The 19,760-nt window shown below is 35.4% G+C and overlaps 1 protein-coding gene across 2 annotated transcripts in view; it reads left to right on the forward strand.

Annotated features, from left to right (window-relative positions):
* NECTIN3 (nectin cell adhesion molecule 3) overlaps positions 1-18,779 on the forward strand; it is a 56,669-nt gene extending 37,890 nt beyond the window's left edge. For both annotated transcript variants that reach the window (XM_081327759.1, XM_081327760.1), the window contains 4 exons: positions 3,678-3,974; positions 5,433-5,550; positions 6,610-6,761; positions 17,873-18,779. In XM_081327759.1, the coding sequence (XP_081183885.1) occupies positions 3,678-3,974; positions 5,433-5,550; positions 6,610-6,761; positions 17,873-18,465 (1,160 nt within the window). In that variant the 3' untranslated portion in view covers positions 18,466-18,779. The remainder of the gene's footprint in view (positions 1-3,677; positions 3,975-5,432; positions 5,551-6,609; positions 6,762-17,872) is intronic.
* Positions 18,780-19,760: the final 981 nt, after the last annotated feature.

The following is a 19,760-nucleotide window of genomic DNA, read 5'->3' on the forward strand; positions in this document are numbered from 1 at the left end:
CATCTAGGCCAGCCTCTTTCATTTAGTGTCATTTTAATTATATGTGTTGCTATTCATATGCTGCAAGAAAATTAAAGCCAAAAGATAACTTTCTCAAAACAACAATAAAAAACATTAAAAAATCATTGAATTTAAAATATTATTCTTTTGTTTAATACAACCATTATTGTAGAACAACTTCTCCACTGTTTTCTGATTTAAGTTATGCCACAATGTCAACTTCTTATGTGATCCAAAATCAAATTGTAATAGCTCAATAACCAAGTATGGTAACAGTTTTCAAAGCAAGAAATTGCAATTCTGATTTTAATATATTTAATTGGCAATAGCTACCATGATTTCAAAGGTGTTACATGTTTATTTTCCAGAGAAGAAAATAATTAAAATAAGTCTCATTCCAGAATGTTAGAGTTGATGACAAAAAATCCAGTGATATACTTGAAAATCTGACAGGCTATAGCTGCTATACTCATTAAGTAATTGCAGTTTGGTCAAAGATGTTCTGGGGACATTAGCCTGCTGTAATATTTTCATTACCCTATCAGTCTGTATGAAATATGTAATGAAAATTAACACTGAAATAATTCTTTAAAAGTACGTTAATTTTGATATAATATTCACTTAAATATTAATCTTACTTTAAAGAATTAATGGGAGTTAATTACCATTAAGTTAAATTTCACTGAAATTATATCGATATGTTTGGGTCTACTTAACTCAGTATTTTGTGATAAACTTCTGAAGAGAAGTGAATCCAAGAATTTTATAGAATATATGTTGTTGTTAGTTGTGAAGTCGTGTCCGACCCATCACAGCCCCATGAACAACATTCCTCCAGGCCTTCCTGTCCTCTACCATCTTCTGGAGTCCATTTAAACTCACGCCTACTGCTTCAGTGACTCCATCCAGCCACCTCATTCTCTGTCGTCCCCTTCTTCTCTTGCCCTCAACCTTTCCCAGCATTAGGCTCTTCTCCAGTGAGTACTTCCTTCTCATTAGATGGCCAAAGTATTTGAGTTACAACTTCAGGATCTGGCCTTCTAAACAGCAGTCGGTTGATCTCTAGGACTGACCGGTTTGATGGCCTTGCAGACCAAGGGACTCGCAGGAGTCTTCTCCAGCACCATAGTTCAAAGGCTTCAATTCTTTGGCGCTCAGCCTTTCTTATGGTCCAACTTTCACAGCCATACATTGCAACTGGGAAGACCATAGCCTTGACTATACGCACTTTTGTTGGCAGGGTGATGTCTCTGCTTTTTAGTGTGCTGTCTAGATTTGCCATGGCTTTCCTCCCCAGGAGAAAGCGTCTTTTAATTTCTTGGCTGCAGTCCCCATCTGCGGTGATCTTGGAGCCCTGGAAAATAAAATCTGTCACTACCTCCATTTCTTCCCCATCTATTTGCCAGGAATTGAGAGGGCCGGATGCCATGATCTTGGTTTTCTTAATGTTTAGTTTCACTCCTTCTTCACTCTCAACAAGAGGTTCTTTAGTTCCTCTTCACTTTCTGCCAATATCATCTGCATATCTTAGTTTGTTGATATTTCTCCCGGAAATATTTGATTCATCTAGCTCTGCCTTTCTCATGATGTGCTCTGCATATAAGTTAAACAGGCAGGGTGACAGTATACAGCCCTGCCGGACTCCTTTCCCAATTTTGAAACAATCAGTGGTTCCGTGTCCAGTTCTCACTGTTGCTTCTTGACCCGCATATAGGTTTCTCAAAGGACAAATAAGATGGTCTGGTACTCCCATCTCTTTAAGAACTTGCCACAGTTTGTTGTGATCCACACAATTAAATGCTTTAGCATAGTCAATGAAGCAGTAGTAGATGTTTTTCTGGAACTCCCTAGCTTTCTCCATGATCCAGCATATGTTGGCAATTTGATCTCTAGTTCCTCTGCCTCTTTGAAATCCTGCCTGTACTTCTGGTAGTTCTCGATCCACATACTGTTGGAGTCTAGCGTGTAGGATTTTAAGCATAACTTTACTAGCATGTGAAATGAGTGCAATGGTGCGATAGTTTGAATATTCTTTGGCACTGCCTTTCTTTGGAATTAGAATGTAAACTGATCTTTTCCAATTCTGTGGCCACTGTTGAGTTTTCCAAATTTGCTGGCAAATTGAGTGTAGCACTTTTACTGCATCATTTTTTAAGATTTTGAATAGCTCAGCTGGAATACTGTCACCTCCACTAGCTTTGTTGTTGCTCAGCTTTCCTAAGACCCATTTCACATTCTAGGATGTCTGGCTCGAGGTCAGTGACCACCTCATCGTGGTCATCAGGGACGTTAAGCTCGTTCTTGTATAGTTCTTCTGTGTAATTTTGCCACCTCTTCTTAATCTCTTCTGCCTCTGTTAGGTCCCTGTCATTTTGGTCCTTTATCATGCCCATTTTTGCATGAAACGTTCTCTTCATCGATCCAGTTTTCTCAAAGAGATCTCTAGTCCTCCCTATTCTATTGTTTTCTTCTATTTCTTTGCACTGTTCATTTAAGAAGGCATTCTTATCTCTTCTAGCTATTCTCTGGAATTCTGCATTCAATTGGGCATATCTTTCTTTTTCTCCCTTGCGTTTCGCTTCCCTCCTGTCCTCATCTATTTGCAAAGCTTCCTCAGATAGCCATTTTGCTTTCTTGCATTTCTTTTTCTTTGGGATGGTTTTAGTTGCTACTTCTTGTACAGTGTTGCGAACCTCCGTCCTTAGTTCTTCAGGTACTCTGTCTATCAGATCTAATTCCTTAAATCTATTTGTCACCTCTACTGTATATTCATCAGGGATATGATTTAGTTCATACCTGAGTGGCTTAGTGCTTTTGCCTACTTTCTTCAGTTTAAGCCTAAACTTTGCAACAAGAAGCTCATGGTCTGAGCCACAGTCAGCTCCTGGTCTTGTTTTTACTGACTATATAGAGCTTCTCCATAGAATATATAGAAATTGTAAATTCTAATCTCCTACAATAATATATACAAAGAATGGCATTTATAGATTTATTCCAAATAGTAGTATATTTTACAGAATATAAACAATATTGTTGTATTTCAACAAGTTTAATTATATAATTGCCAAGGATAGCCAAGATATTACTGGCAAATAAGAGCAATTTATATTTGTCAAATGCCACCACACATCTATATCACCGTCTAACAGGAGAAGTCAAGAATCAAATTAAAGAATAAAGTAGATGAGGACAATCCTTGTGAGATGTAATTTGAAGGGTTGAGAGTCAAATCCATTGATGATAGATAACTCTAGTCACAGGATGAAGATATCAGATTATAATCTAGTGAACAAAAGATGAGAGAAATCCATCATTAATTCAATCTGCCTCATCAGAGCCCTTTCAATATCTAACAGAATTTGAATTATTGATTAGTTTATCCAAAGCTATATCCATAATATGAATCATCATATGAATATTGTAAGACATTATCTATTTTTTATCAATTTAGAGGGAGATGGGTCTCTTATGGATGGTATAACTTTCCATAGTCATGTAACTAATGTTAACATTTTGCCCATCCACTTCTTATAAGATGGTTCGTTTCTGTAGTACAGAAACTACAGTCAAAGGAGAATGTTATGAAGCTGGAAATTGTTCCACATGTTCTGTTTTAAAAAGTTTTCAAAGTATTTAATGTATTTTATTTTATTTTATTTTTGTATTTTTTTCTGTAGTTGAACCAACTGTGAGCTTAACAAAGGGACCAAATCCGTTAATAGATGGTGCCAATCAGACAGTTGCAGCCATTTGTACTGCAGCTACTGGAAAACCAGCTGCAGAGGTTGTCTGGGAAGGTGGACTTGGTGAAATGGAGTCAACTTCAACTTCATATCCAAATGAAACAGTCACAGTGCAGAGCCAGTACAAGCTTATTCCTACCCGCTTTGCTAGAGGAAGACGTATAGCTTGTATTGTGAGACACCCAGCCTTAGAAAAGGAGATAAGAATGCTTTATGTGCTTGATATTCAATGTAAGTAATGATATATTGGTGGACATATTTTTTTTGTTTCAGTATGCACACCTATATTTTTGGGACAGACTTGGACATGGGTCATGTTTTACAAGTGAGTGTGAGAAAAACATTCCTATATTTTCTTAGTTTAGGATAATATAACACACATGCAAACACAAAGTTCAATCTGTTCTTTTATACATTTCATGGATCAGAATGATGATGACCTTCTGATTTTCAACAATTGTAGTTCAGAGAAGGTTTCAAGCACTGTAAAATGGAGGTTTGTATTTTAGGGCCTCACTTGCCAACCCTGCTTGTCACTTTTCTTTCTGTAAATTTATTTCAAGTTATGAATGTTAGCATAATCTTACATGAAATCAGCTTCAAATGGATCTGAAATGTATTGAAACATTATTATTATTTAATGCTTTTTAATCATTGTTGACACCTGAAAACTGCCTGGACAAGTTCCTGCAGTTTTCTTGCCAAGATTTGGGAAGTGATTTGCCATTGCCTACTTCCTAGGGCTAAGAGAGAGTAACTGGCCCAAAGTCACTGAGCTGGCTTTGTACCTAAAAATAGTTTTTAGCCCAGTAACCACTACACCAAACTGGATCTTTAAAACATAAACATTAAGTTATATAAAAATTGACTCAACTGACTTTTTAATGTGTATTTTATTATGGGCATGTAAACACAGTAATAATAGGGGCTATGACGAATTTCCCATTCTTTCATTTGGAATTGTCTTCTTTGATGTTCTTAAACATGTTTATGTGCTTTTGAGTATATATTTTGTTTTACGTCTTATGAATTAATTTGCAAATCAACATACAGCTGTCCTTTTAATTCCCTAATTATCCAGATTTGGAGATGCAATATTCAGGTCAAACATACTAAAATCTTAAAAGTGTTCAGTTAATGAAATTGATTCAGAATGTTTACTTAGATAAGTTAAATTGTGTTTGAAAGTAACAATATGGAACATATCTTATGAACAAACACATAAAACTGTTTAGCATATACTGAAGATAATTTGTCTACAACTAATTATTTCTGCTGATATTGGACCTTGCATTGTAAAAATTGAATCTTAAGTTATCAATCAATTTCTTATTTTCATTTATAGATAAAAAAATCACTACCTGCTTCCTTTTTATCATAGGTGTTGATAAAAACATGATCAACTTTATAAGACTTGCTGTGAAAAAAAATCTACTTTTAATTCTATATATCACATTTTAAAAGTTATGAATTGTTAAGAACCAACTTACATGTTTTTATCATAGAAGTATTGATATAGGTAGTTTGATTTAGGGAGTTAAGAGATAAAAGATTATTTGGTAGCCTTTGAAATTATAAAATGAAGCGTTCTTCATTAAAATTGCCTTTCTCTTTATATTTTACTCTGGACTTATTTTAAGTATTTCCATAATGGCTTATGGAAATGCTTATAATTATGTATGTTTGTAGATTCTCCTGAGGTTACAGTAACAGGATATGATGGAAACTGGTATATTGGAAGAGAGAATGTTTTACTCAGGTGTAATGCTGATGCAAATCCACTACCAATGGAGTTTACATGGAGTCGGTAAGTCATTCTTAAAATAAATTAAATTTAGCTAAGTTAGATCAATTTGTATCTCCTGGTTGCCATTTTCAAAATAATGACCTTCACACTTTGGAACATTCAAGTGGTGGCTTTTAGCTTGTTATCAGTTAGCCAAAGCACTCCATAGGTCCATTCAAACCTGGCTTAAGCATCTTTGTATATATTATGTTCTATATACAGAAACTAGCCAGGGAATAGATCTATCTATCTATCTTATCTATCCATCTATCTGAAAAATTAACTATAAAAGCAGAATTAATTAAGAAACAAAAATAATAGACGGAGGAAAGTTAATTAGCATCAGAGCCACTTCACAAGTTTGCCTATCCCCTGGGGTCGCCAGCTTTGCTGCATAACAGGTCTTAAGGGAGATTCTATAATGTGGGCACCACAACAGAAAAGGCCTGCCATTGAGGGCCCACATTGGTAACATATTGCGAGCAGAGCTCCTAGGTCAAAGAATGGGTGCAACTGGCACAGAATTGTGCAAAAGCCCACCTAACCATGACTGCCCCTTACTCTGTGTCAGATTTCTATGAAAGACTTGCTAGCATGGTTTCTTCTTTTTTCAATATGTTTTCCTATCCTTTAGATAATATGTGTATATGCATATACATATACATCCATACCAATATATGCTGAGGAACAGATTTCAGAATATGAATGCTGTAATAACTAACTATAAAGATGCTTCTTAAAATATGTAAAATATGTAGTTTGGTTTCCATTAACAAGGTTTTATACATTATGTTTTTGTATAATTTTTCGTGTTCCCTTTGGTGTACCCATCATATACTCTAGATAACACTTCTGGAAGTGATTAGACATCTTTGTGAATAGCACTTGCTTGTCCTGTATTATTTCATGACAAACTAATGATTCTGTTGAATTCTTTTGTTAGTAACATAAAATTTAGTGGTTACAATCATTGGTTTCATGAAAGTGAATATATTTCTGTTTTGGAAAATGAGAATAATCAATATTCCAAATGAAATATTTGCAAAATGCTCATATTGCTCTAAATATTTTACAATTCAGGCTGGATGGACATTGGCCTGAGGGATTACAGCCTTTCAACAATACTTTGCATTTCAACAGTCCTTTGTCTTACAATTATACTGGAACTTACATTTGTAAAGTGACCAATTCACTTGGTCAAAAAAGTGATCAAAAGACTATTTACATATTAGGTAAGTTTTTCCCCTCCCCTTTGGTTATTTTCCCCCCTTTGCCTTTTACATTTTACTTTTTTCTTAAATGTTCTATCAGTATTGTCTAATATAGTTGATTTTTAAAAACATTTTTCAAGATATGGACCCTACTCCATAATTTACTTATCTGCCAAAGATCTGGGTTTTTTCACCTAGCCCTTCCTGTTGAAAGGCAAAAACAAATTTCTTTTCAGATCTTTTATTTTAAATATGTTTAATGTTTTGCTCTATATTTATGTTTGATATTCTTCAGTATATTGCAATTATTTTTCGTTTATTTAAAATGTTTTATAGGAAGTAGCAGATAAACAAGGGAAGTAAACAAATAATAGGTAAAGGTAAAGGATCCCCCGCACATGCGTGCTAGTCGTTTCCAACTCTAGGGGCCGGTGCTCATCTCCGTTTCAAAGCTGAAGAGCCAGCGCTTGTCCGAGGACGTCTCCGTGGTCATGTGGCCGGCATGACTAGACGCCAAAGGCGCACGGAACACTGTTACCTTCCCACTGTAGTGGTCCCTGTTTTTCTACTTGCATTTTTATGTGCTTTCGAACTGCTAGATTGGCAGACGCTGGGACGAGTAACAGGCGCTCACTCTGTTACGCGGTACTCGGGATTCGACCCGCCAAACTGCCGACCTTCTGATCGACAAGCTCAGCGTCCTAACCCACTGAGCCACCACGTCCCTCTAAACAAATAATACATTGTATCAAAACAAATAATACATTGTATCAAAGAATTATTTAAAATTTTATACATTGGCCTGAAAAACAAAACTACCAAATTATTTATACATTAAATGAAATTAAATGCCAGGAACTCTGTTCTACTTGCATGACTTCTGGTTTATTTGAACAAAAAATATGATAAAAAGATATGTGTATATCTACACAACATTGACAGAATTGCTATAATTATCGTTACAGTACTGGTACAAGAAGCAGATCGCAAATGGTGTGTATACTCTGAATAGAAAGCTAGTGTAGCATAAGGCTACTTGAAATATGAAATGAGAGAGATTAGTACCAAGAGTTAATTCTGTCTTTACTTCAATTGCTAAGAATCCAGTCTATTTCAGTTTCAGCTCCACTACTTAAGTAAATATAGGGATAATTGGGTGTGGAAAATGAGCATGAACATGAAATGAGTCATTTCAAATATTATGGAAGCATTTCAGTTTCAAACTGATTTATTCTATGCTCAAGACAATATTTGAATGGCCTTTTAGACTAAAAAGAGGACTTTCAACTTCCAAACATGCAGAATTTTGCACATATAAAAATAAAATATTTTACATATTTGAAGGGATATACAGTTGATCTATTTTACTGTTGTAAAAAATGACATACCATAATTCAAAATATTTTGAACCTGTGCTAAATCTTCAAGTTAATGATTTATTTTAGATTCCAGACAAATAAGGTATATGTCTCATGAAAACAGCATGATCCTTTCCACCAATTTTCTGCCTATCTAGAAAGTGACTTTGTGCATGAGTTGAAAGTTAGACAAAGAAAAATTATGTGCGGAATTTTCATCCATAAAGTCTGGATATAATGTAATGTATTGTTCAATAATATCCTTTAAAATTTTAAACTGTATTAACATTTTTTTCTAGTAGTTCTTCCTGTTTGCTCAAATCAGCATCTATCTCGTCTATTCTATTTCCCAGTGAGATATAAGCAAAACATGAGACCAGAGAAAGAATTATAGACTATTTCAAAATGCAAATCCAATAGTAAGAGTGGGTGAGCTTCCCTGGGTTTTATATGTCACCAGACTGAAATAATTTAACATCATTTTCCATTAAATCAAAAAAGAGATCCATTACTGCTAAGCCAGACCTAAAAACATCACGTAGTAAATGATGCCATCAAAAACATAATTGGGCTCTAGTCCCACTCTTTACATAGTAAAGATAAGGAATCACAGAAATCTTTCCCTGTTGCTCTTTTAACAGCATCCCCTCTGCTGGGATGATGAAAATAAGGCTTTCACATCTGTAAGCCAAAAAAATGTTGAAAGCCAGAAGCATCCCTTAATGCGTGATAAGATGATTGAATCAGCTTCCATGCGTGGTAATGTCTTTAGGAATTTAAAATATGGAGATAATACATTAGTGATACAAGAGCAGAAAGGATCAATTGAGAAAATGATTCTGTGATATTAGCTGCAAAGTCAGCAAGCATTCTTTCATAAAGAAGTGGGAAATAAAAATAATGCAAGGCTACTTTTTCTTTACTCTTTCTCTACTCTTTCTTTAAAAAAAGCTACAATACATGAATTTAAATTAGAAAATGATGGCTTATTTACAGTGAGTGGGAAGGGGTTTCCCCCCTCTCTTTTACCTCTCCATATTAATTTGAAGCTAAGTTCCCTTAATGACATTTCATTATTAAACAGTTCTGATTATAATGGCTGTGTTCTGCTTCTTGAATCAAAGGCAATGTATCTTAAACCTTTGACCTAATCCAGTAGATCTATTCTTGTGACCTGTTTACTTAATTTTTATGTGATCTTTTTGTCTTGTCTGTTTGCTGCTGCTTTTATATTGTACACTTCAATGTCCTTCTGAATCTCTCTTGGAAATTTATTTGGAGGGAAGGATAAATATCTTCATAGGTAATTCCTGAAATGTTAAAGAATAATTGTATAACTAAGGTTTTTTTAATTAGAGTTAAGATTTCTATTAATGTTTTAGTTAAATTTATAACATATATTCTTGCAGATCTATAATAAAATCAAATGTTTCAATTTAATTAAAATTTAAGTGTTTGCAGCACAAATCTTTTTTAAAATGTTGAGCGGAACACTTCTACTCAAAGAAATTGTGTGAAGTTATTTCAATAATATTTTAAAAGTGTTTTTTTCAGTTCCTGATCTGTTAATAATTTAATAATTATGGCAACTTGAATATGAATTATAAATCAAATAATTTAAAACAGATCATATTTATGGGGCTAGTAAAATTTTACATATAAAAAGTGAACATGACTTTTTTCTAGTATAGAAAATGGGAAATGGTCCCAGATTAGAATCTCATTTATTTATTATTTCAATTTGGGTGGCAGTTATGAAATTCTGACTTTGGATATGTTACCCATTCTTAGATAGCTACTACTATCTACTATCAGTGTATAATAATAGGATATTAAATACATTAAATATGAAACAGCATTTTAATTTCCACCATATTCTTTGCATTTCCAATCTGCTCTAGTAAGTTAGAGGATTCCCTGTAATAGACTAGTATTCTCAGAATGGACAAGGAGATAATAATGGGAAATTCAGTTGTTTAAGCATAAGTCTGTTTCCATAATGATGAAAAATCCTACATAGGCTAGCTAATCTCTTGAAGAAAGATTTTGAAAAGGAGTATTTGTATGCTCTAGGTATGTTGCTGTCCCCATTTATTTATTACACTGAAATTTGCATGCCGCCCATTTGTCTACCAAGCATGCATTCTTCTCTTTTTTAACCTTAGATTTAAGTATGGCAGAGATTATTTGCATAATCGTACCTCTGTTTTATGCATATAGATGAATTCCTATTCAGAACCACGTACTATTTATATATTTATTAATTTGTTTGCCCATCTTCCTCACAGAAGAACTCTGGGAAATGTACACTAAAATATTAAAAGTATAACATTTAAAAGAGTATGTGAAATTTGAAAGAGGCAATGGATGTTAAATTATTAAAAGACGGGGGAAGGGCTTTGATGGCACCAATCAACCTCACAGCTGTGTGTGCATCTGCCATGTTTTTACGCCTTTACGGAAGGCCAGGAGAGGAGCAACAGCTGCTAGAAAGTTCTCTTCCCTCACTATTTGGCTGATGGGTCCGCCACATACCTTCTTCACTGCCTGAATTGATGTAACTGAATGAAGATGGTTCATTAGATAACCTAGCCCCTGGTTTTCTAAATTGCAGTGGTTATTTTTGTGGTGTTTTTAAGTAAGTAAATTGTGTGTATTTTCAATAGATAAAAGTGACCTTGGCGTAACAAACTACCGTATATACTTGAGTATAAGCCGACTCGAGTATAAGCCGAGACCCCCAATTTTACCCCCAAAAACTGGAAAAAGTTATTGACTCGAGTATAAGCCGAGGCTGGGAAATGCAGCAGCTGGAGGCTGGATCCCCCGAAAGACGTCTCTGCTGAGATGAGAGAACGGGGTGGCAAGCCGCCGAGAGAATGGGGCGGTGGAGTGCTCCGCCGAGAGAATGGGGCGGCTTGCTGTTCTCTCGGTGCAGCACGGCAGAGGCTGGATCTCACGAAAGAAGTCTCCGCTGAGCGAGAGAATGAGGCGTCTCAGCGCCCATTTTCTCGGCGAAGACTTCTTTCAGGGGATGCAGCTTCTGCCGCCCCTTTCTCTCAGCTGCCCAGTGGAACAGCTTGCCACCAGAAATCAAGAGTGCTCCATCACTGGAGGTTTTTAAGAAGAGACTGGACATTCACCTGTCTAAGATGGTATTGGTCAGTGGTGGCGAAACTTTTAGAGACCGAGTGCCCAAACCGCAAGCCAAAACCCACTTGTTTATCACAAAGTGCCAAGGCAGCATCGGCATTCTGGTGCCCTCGGGGGAGGGGACAGGGAGGCGCCTCTGAGTGCCGCCTCTGGCACGAAAAAAAAGGGGGAGCAAAAAATGGGCCACCGTACCGCAAGGCACAAAAACGCCAACCGCCGTGCCGCAGGGTGCAGATACAAGGCACCGCATCACGTGAGAACGGGGCTGGGCTAGTGAGTATCACGCAGGCACTAGCCCCGCCCCCTTTGCAGCATGTGCCTGCTCGTGGCCCCGTGCGCGCATGCACGCATGTAAAATGCTTCCCCCTCCCTTTTCTTCCAGTCCACCAACCAACAAGGACCTGCTGCTGGCAGCGGTGGTGGCGCACGTGCCAACAGAGAGGGCTCTGAGTGCCACCTCTGGCAGGCGTGCCATAGGTTCACCACCACTGGTATAGGTCCTCCTGCTTGAGCAAGGGGCTGGACTAGAAGACCTCCAAGGTCCCTTCCAGCTCTATTCTATTCTATTCTATTCTATTCTATTCTATTCTATTCTATTCTATTCTATTCTATTCTATTCTATTCTATTCTATTCCATTCCATTCACTTTCTATATTTCTATTCTATTCTATTCTATTCTATTCTATTCTATTCTATTCTATTCTATTCTATTCTATTCACTTTCTATATTTCTATTCTATTCTATTCTATTCTATTCTATTCTTATTACCATTCTCTATTCTATTCTATTCTATTCTATTCACTTTCTATATTTCTATTCTATTCTATTCTATTCTATTCTATTCACTTTCTATATTTCTATTCTATTCTATTCTATTCACTTTCTATATTTCTATTCTATTCTATTCTATTCTATTCTATTCACTCTATATTTCTATTCTATTCTATTCTATTCTATTCTATTCACTTTCTATATTTCTATTCTATTCTATTCTATTCACTTTCTATATTTCTATTCTATTCTATTCTATTCTATTCTATTCTATTCTATTCTTATTACCATTTTCTATTCTATTCTGTTCTGTTCTGTTCTGTTCTGTTCTGTTCTACATTCTGTTCCAATCCATTCCATATTTTCTATTCCATTCTGTTCCACTGTCAGAGCCCATCGGAGGCAACCCAGTCAGCCCAAACAGGAGTTACACTAATGCTACGCAGCCTCTCCTCTCAACCTGAACCCCTCCTTACCTTTCCTTTTATCTGCATCCTATTTTTAACTGCCGGCTCTGCCCAGCCCTATTTTGTCCTTGAGCACTCGTGAGCTCATCAAGAACAGAAGGTAACCGTGGGGGGAAAGGCAGGGCAAGATCTGCAAGATCCCCATTTGCATTTGACTTTGCCATCCCATCTGGTTCGAGATAACACACCACACACAGAGAGAGAGAGAGAGAGAAAGAGAGAGAGAGAGAGAGAGAGAGACGCACACCTCAGCAAAAAAGAAAGAAAGAAAAAGAAGTAGTAGAAGAGGCAGAGAGCCCCTGTGGGTAGGAGTGAGGATGGGGAGAAACAGCAAGAGAACAAGGCGTTGGAGCGCTCCGTGAAGTGTGGGGTGGGGAAGCTTGCCGCCCATTGTCTCAGCGACGAAGACTTCTTTCGGGGGATGCAGCTTCTGCCGCCCCTTTCTCTCAGCTGCTCAGCTGGATCCCCCGAAACAAGTCTTCGCCGAGAAAATGGGTGGCAAGCTTCCACCGCCCCATTCTCTTAGCGGAGGCTTGCAGAGGTGGCGGCGGAGCTGCGCGCGCAGCTCTCCAAACCGCCGCAGCCCGTTTGGAGAGCTGCTGCCTTCGTTCATGTTTGATGAAAGCAGCAGCTCTCCAAACGGGGGTAGAAGTTCTTTTTTTTTGTTGTTGACTGGAGTATAAGCCGAAGTGGACTTTTTCAGCCCAAAAAGTGGGCTGAAAAATTCGGCTTATACTCAAGTATATACGGTATATATCACAGTTTTATACAACCTTAAATAGAGCTGTTTAGAGACTTTTCTATTTCGCTTCCTCCCTTACTCAAGCAGCTTCTCTCAGTACTTTTACTTAGAGCAGGGGTCTTCAAACATGGCCCTTTTATGACCTGTGGACTTCAACTCCCAGAATTCCTCAGCCAGTGTGCCTAGCTGAGGAATTCTGTGAGTTGAGGTCCAGAAGTCATAAAAGGGCCAAGTTTGAAGACCCCTGACTTAGAGGGTCACTAATAGATGGCAGTGGAAAGGGAACAGAAGAGGGAAACATTGCTTCTTGAGCTTTGGGAATTCTGGCACATTTTTTTTGGTCTTTTCTCATAAATATTTTTTTTAAGTTGTAGTCCTTTCCACGGGTTAAACATCTTTGTAAATCTCTCGTCCTGCTTGTTCCTGTTGCATCATAACAGTTCATCTTCCGTTTCTTTTTTGATACACAATATCTCCAGTCCTCACCATACAAATTCAACTCCAGAAAATGTCCAGTAGCCTCCTTCCCCATTGTTTAACACTTCTTCCTTTTAAAAATTTTGAACTATAAGTCAGGTGTGCCTGCATCCAGGTTTCTTAATCAGGAATGAGGTTTCACAGTATCTGTGTGATGCTGAGCCTGATTTTGACCCACGAGTTATTGTTGGGGGCAGTTTGCTGACTGTAAACCACTTAGGTTTGTAAAGCACTATGAAGTGGTATATAAGTGCTATTGAAATCATTAGGATAACTTACCCTACCACATATCTAAAATAATTCTGTGTTATAGACAAAGCAATTTACAGTAAAAATGAAAAATAATTTACATATTTGTTTTTTCACTTAATTTACAGAGCAATAAATACCCCTCATATTAACAGAAGTCATAGCAATTCCTATATGTAAAATATATTCTGAATAACTGATGGGGGGGGGAAATAAGGGAATGGGACAAAACAAAATAATCCATGAAAAGGACTTCACAAACAAGTTCTAAAGGGGCAATTTATAAATAACAAAAAGACACTCTTGAGCTCCTTAAAATAATATCTACTGTATCACAAGTTTTTATGATCTACTTTATCTCATAAGCATGAAACACTATTCTTATTTGTCAAGTATGCATATCATACCATATTAAAAGTCACAAAGGATCATGATGACAAATAGAGGAAGACATTTTTGCTTTTTGTCCTTCTGTCTTTCAAATGGCTTTCTTTTCCAGGAAGTCACTCCACAGTACATTATTCATCTATTAGGCGCCATAATTCTGTTGCTTTCATTTAGTCTCTGATTCTAATAGAAACTGGTAGGAAACAATGGCTAGCTATCCAGGCTTTCATTTTGCATTACCTATCCAATTTTTCATATGTGAGCTGTATATAAGAATAGGAAGTAGTTGCTTTCTTAACAATATACACTTTTGGTATAATAAAAGTGTATTAGTGCCCTAATTGATTGATTATGTTCCATCTGATCGATGTTAACTCTTATTGGTCATATAGAAAGACCTTCAAAAGAGGTAAGCACATAGATAGACATTCTCCAGAATGATGGCTCCCCAACCTGGCTTTTCCCCAAAACATGCTCATTATCACTAACCACGTCCATCCTAGCTGGGCTTTATTTCTCTCTCCTAGCAATACAATGTTCTCAATGGGAGCGTCTCTGCATAATGTGTACAAAATATAATTTGAGCCTAATTATTTGTGCCTTGAGTGTTCTAAAATCTATGTATTTCTTTCCTTGGCTATTCACTATACTCTCTTGCTTTTGGTGTTAGTTTTCTCCAAAATTCAAAAATGTCAGTATTCTTTTTGTCTTGCTTCTTGATTCCATTTTCCTGAGGACATTTCACACTTGACAGGGTTCACACAATTAAAAGCCTTTCTATAATTTCTATAATCAATGAAGCATGTATTTGAATTCTTTTTAGTATTCTTTGACTTTATTGATTATCTAATGTCCATCAGCAATATAGTTTCACCCTAAATTTCTGGCCACTCTTATTTCCATGTAGGGCTCTAATTTGCATTGATGAATCCTAAGCCTTATTTTGCTTGCCTGTAAAATTAAAAATATTATGTGATAGTCTGCATGCACTGTTAAATCTCTCTTTGGATTGGTACATAGACCGATCTCTTTCAGGCTGTTGGACATTTGCTGACTTAATTTGCTTTGAAATTATAGATTCTTCTTGTGTTATTTGCTGTAATTTTGTAAATATTCCATTAATTTTTACCTCCTTCAAATTGATAATGCTATCTGACCTCATCTTCTACTACTAGAAGATCATATAAATACTATTAGATACTATTAGAAGATCATATAAATAGGGAATATCTTCTAACTTATCTTGAACGTTGACATCTCTACTATACAGAATTTCAGTAGACTCCTATCTTAGTTTGTTGTTCTTTGAATCAGTTACTATCTGTCCATTGGCATCCTTTAACAAACCAATTAGAGGCTGGAACTCCTCCTGATCTTGCAATCACTATGCAAGAATGTTCTTGTTTTTCTAGGTTTTTCCCCCCATAATAAATGTCTTTACAGATGTCATTGCAATTTTTTCTTATTTTTCTGACAACACTCTGAAATATTTTGCTTTGTTGCTTCCTGAGTTCTTTGTCTTCCTTAGCTTTGGCTTCTCTTCTTGGCAATTTCTACTTTCTATTCTTGCTTTATTTTATTTCTTGCTTTTTGGCCATCTCTTTTCATATTGTTCTTTAATTGACCATCAGTGAGAATCAGGACTTTGAAACAATTTCTTATGTTCTCCTTGAAAATGGTGGGTATCTTGTTGAAACTTGTATATAAATAGTTCATGATCTGTTCTACAGTCAACCCTGCAATGTCTTGACTGTTATAACTTAGTGTTTTCATCTCCTTGCTCCAATAATATAGTCAATTTCATTTAGTCTACATTTGTACTATATACAATATATCCGTATATATAGGTATCATTTTGGTTGTTTAAAGACTGTTAGCAATGATGAACCATGTGATAAATACTGTTTTCATAAGATCATTATTATGTAATTTTTCTTGAGACAACCTTTGAGATCTTTTTGTTTTAAGAAAATGCAAAAGGTTAGGGTTTGAGTTTTTGTTTGTTTTTCAGTTGTAAGATAGTAATGGGAATCAGTGGATTTCACTTTTTAAAGCTAAACATGTTATAGATCCATCCATTTATCTCTGTAGTATGTTTGTTCATCTGTTTTATTTTTCATTTAATATGGGCATAATTAATTTAACAAATTACATAATAAGGATAAATTATATATGCTATAGACCTAACAGTATTTTTTAACTTGATAGCAAGGCATTTCAAAAATAAGCTCTAAAGGCTGTTCAATTAAATGAAATATTGAATTGGATTAATTGAAATATTCAGTATATGTTAATTTCAATTATAATCATCTGAGTAATTAAAATACCTTAGTTTCTTACATTGAGCTTAGATTTTGTCTTGCCTACATTGCTAATGATACCTTTGAATGTGGTTTAAAAATTATTCTTAACACTTACTAACAGCTTTCTACAGTTAATAATATGCAGCTGCTCAGAAATCTTTTAAAAACTCTCTAAATAACCATCCTCTTTTTTAACTTTTGCACTTTCCATAATATGTATAATTTATTTTCACATAATCATAATTGTTAATATTCAATAGATACTAGAGATCCAAAACTTCCTGGCATGTTTAGCATATTTTTAACCCATTTTTCTGCATACATTGGTAATGTCATAAACATAGACTAATAAAAGTAAAGTTCTTTTGTCATATAGTGTTACAACAGAGCTATTGCTTCATATGCATAGCTTCTAGTTTACATCTTCAGCTTTTAACTTATCATCTATATACAGCAAAGAATTCCAATAGCTCAATTTAAATTTGCACTCAGTTTGCACAATTAGTCCCTGATCAACCTGAGCAATGCTGATACTCCACATTGATTATATGTATTTCCTAGGTTAAAACAACATTCCCATACTAGAAGAAAAGTCTATGTTTTATGTCAGGTAGACATTACATACGTTTCATATAAAAGTTAAAAATTATTTTAATTTTAGAATTATTTCTAAAGTTTAGTTTTCGTGTTTGATTAACTATTTAAGCAGACAGCAAGAATATCCGAAGCATTGCAATAAGCAAGGAACCATTAATACACCGATTTCTAAATCCTAACTATAAATCATACTATATTTTGGAGGCAAGGTTTAAATTATATCTAGCTAACTTAGCATGCAGTTTATTTTTTAGTTTTTCATTCTTTAATATTTTCTGAGGAATATCTAATCCATGAGGGCATTCATTAGTTTCTTTTGAACTCTGACTAGAATAATAAGGAATGGAATTGTTCCATGTTTGCTACTAAACTACATGGAAGCATTGCCATATTAAATTATTTTAATTATATATTTATAATTTATATATATATTATCCAGAAGCTATACATAATTGTATTTTACACCAATGGTAAATAGTTTTATAATATAATGAAGAATGAAAAACTATGTTAAAGTACACTTTCTTACTCATCAACTGTGCTTTCTTATCAGCTCTTAACTTAAAATAGTTTGCATTGACATTTTCTGCCTTTTCTGTCTTGTGTATCTCTTTGCTCTTTCATTAGATCCTCCCACTACTACCACTTCACCATTCACGATTCCATGGCTTCCTTCAACTGATGGCAACACAGGTTTAGCAACTCAACCAAAACTAAAGCTTTTTCCAACATCACCATGGCCAGAAATTCAGGAAGACAATTGGGGCACCATCATCGGTAGTGCAGTGGGCGGGGCTCTTTTCCTGATACTTGTATGTGTCCTGGTTGGAGCTGTCTGGTATAGGAGAAGGAGGACGTTCCGTGGTGACTACTTCGCTAAGAACTACATTCCACCATCAGATATGCAAAAGGAGTCCCAGATAGATACCCTGCAGGTTGAGGATGTGGATTCCTACCCTGACAGTGTGAAAAAAGAAATAAAACATCCTGTGAACAGTCTCTTAACTAAAGACTACATGGGAGAAACTGAAAAAACAGACTGGAACAAAGTAGATACTATTAACAGATACCAGGACAGGTATGAAAGACCAATGGATTACTATGAAAGTGGAACTCTGGGAATGAAATACTTGGGTGATGAATGTTATGATGAAAATGAAGATGACTTAGTTTCACATGTAGATGGCTCTGTAATATCTCGAAAGGAGTGGTATGTGTAACAGTAACATCCACTTTCATGTCTTGACTTTATATAAAGTTCCTTCATTAGCTGATCATTTTCAGATTGTTTATACTTTTTCTTGAGGAATAAGCTTTTCCAAGTTGATTTTCAAGCTTTTTATATTCTAACTTGACAAATGAAATGTAAAAACCTCATTTAAGTGTACTGAAGCTGCTTTATGATTTTTTTTCAATGCTGTACTACTGTCTTTCATAAAAGTGAATTTAAATATAGTGCTCTATTTGGCATATAGCACAAGATAAGAACAACCTGCTACATTTAAAAAATGAAATTCTTATAAAAAGTTTGAATTGAAACAGCTGTGTTGTTATTGTAAATTTATGAGAAAAATTACTTTGATAGAACTTTCATAACTATAGTTCTACTTAATGGCAACATGATGGTGATTCGGAATCAGCTGATCTAAGGCACATTTTGTTTACAGAAATGACTTACGATATGAAATAATCTGATGGCACAGTTTTTTCAAAGCTTTATTAGGTTTTCTGCACAGAATGTAATACCTCTACATTTTTGAGCCTTGCCATAATTAGATACTGTACCTTTTACAGATGACTTGTTGCACTGAACCTGCTGCAATGGACATTTCAATGAACAGAACTTGCAATGTAACAGGAACATTATATATATATTTTTACACTGCATCTTATTTCCAAGCAATGGAATACAAGAATTCAAATCTTTTACTTAAATTTCCAGAACAATCCCTTTCTTAAGGTTTATTATATATTGTTTCAATCAAATGGTTTTCCTTAAATATTGTTCAGGAAAGACTAAGTTTCCCTCACGATTCTACTGAATATTTGTTAAGCACAAACCTATAATTGCATTGAATCTCAGATGCAACTTCTACATTCAATGAAGGTGCATTTTAAGAAATAAACATTGAGTTATCACAGAATTTGGTGGTGTTTCAAGAAATACATGGGCTATAGAGTTCTTAAAGAGGAGAGGCAACTTTAAATGCAAGAGTAACTTATGTATATGGTAAGCTGCAATTCTGGATATTTTGAAAAAGAATGAAAAGGCAACACAAACAATATTGCTTAAAGAGAAAACATTCTTTCCTAATAGTGTATTTCCTATGAGACATTTGGGGAAATGTCTGTTGTTTCAAAAATGTTGTGGAAGCTTACTATTAACCTAACAAATTGAATAGATGGGAGTAGCAAATACATATAACAAAAGGGATGTATGATCTGTTGAGAAAGAGTAACTCTGGTGTTTAAAAAATTCTGTCAATAGATTTAGAATATAATTCATTGTACAGAG

Source organism: Vipera berus (genome assembly GCF_964194415.1).
Source record: "Vipera berus genome assembly, chromosome: 4".
In the NCBI taxonomy this organism is placed as follows: Eukaryota; Metazoa; Chordata; class Lepidosauria; order Squamata; family Viperidae; genus Vipera; species Vipera berus.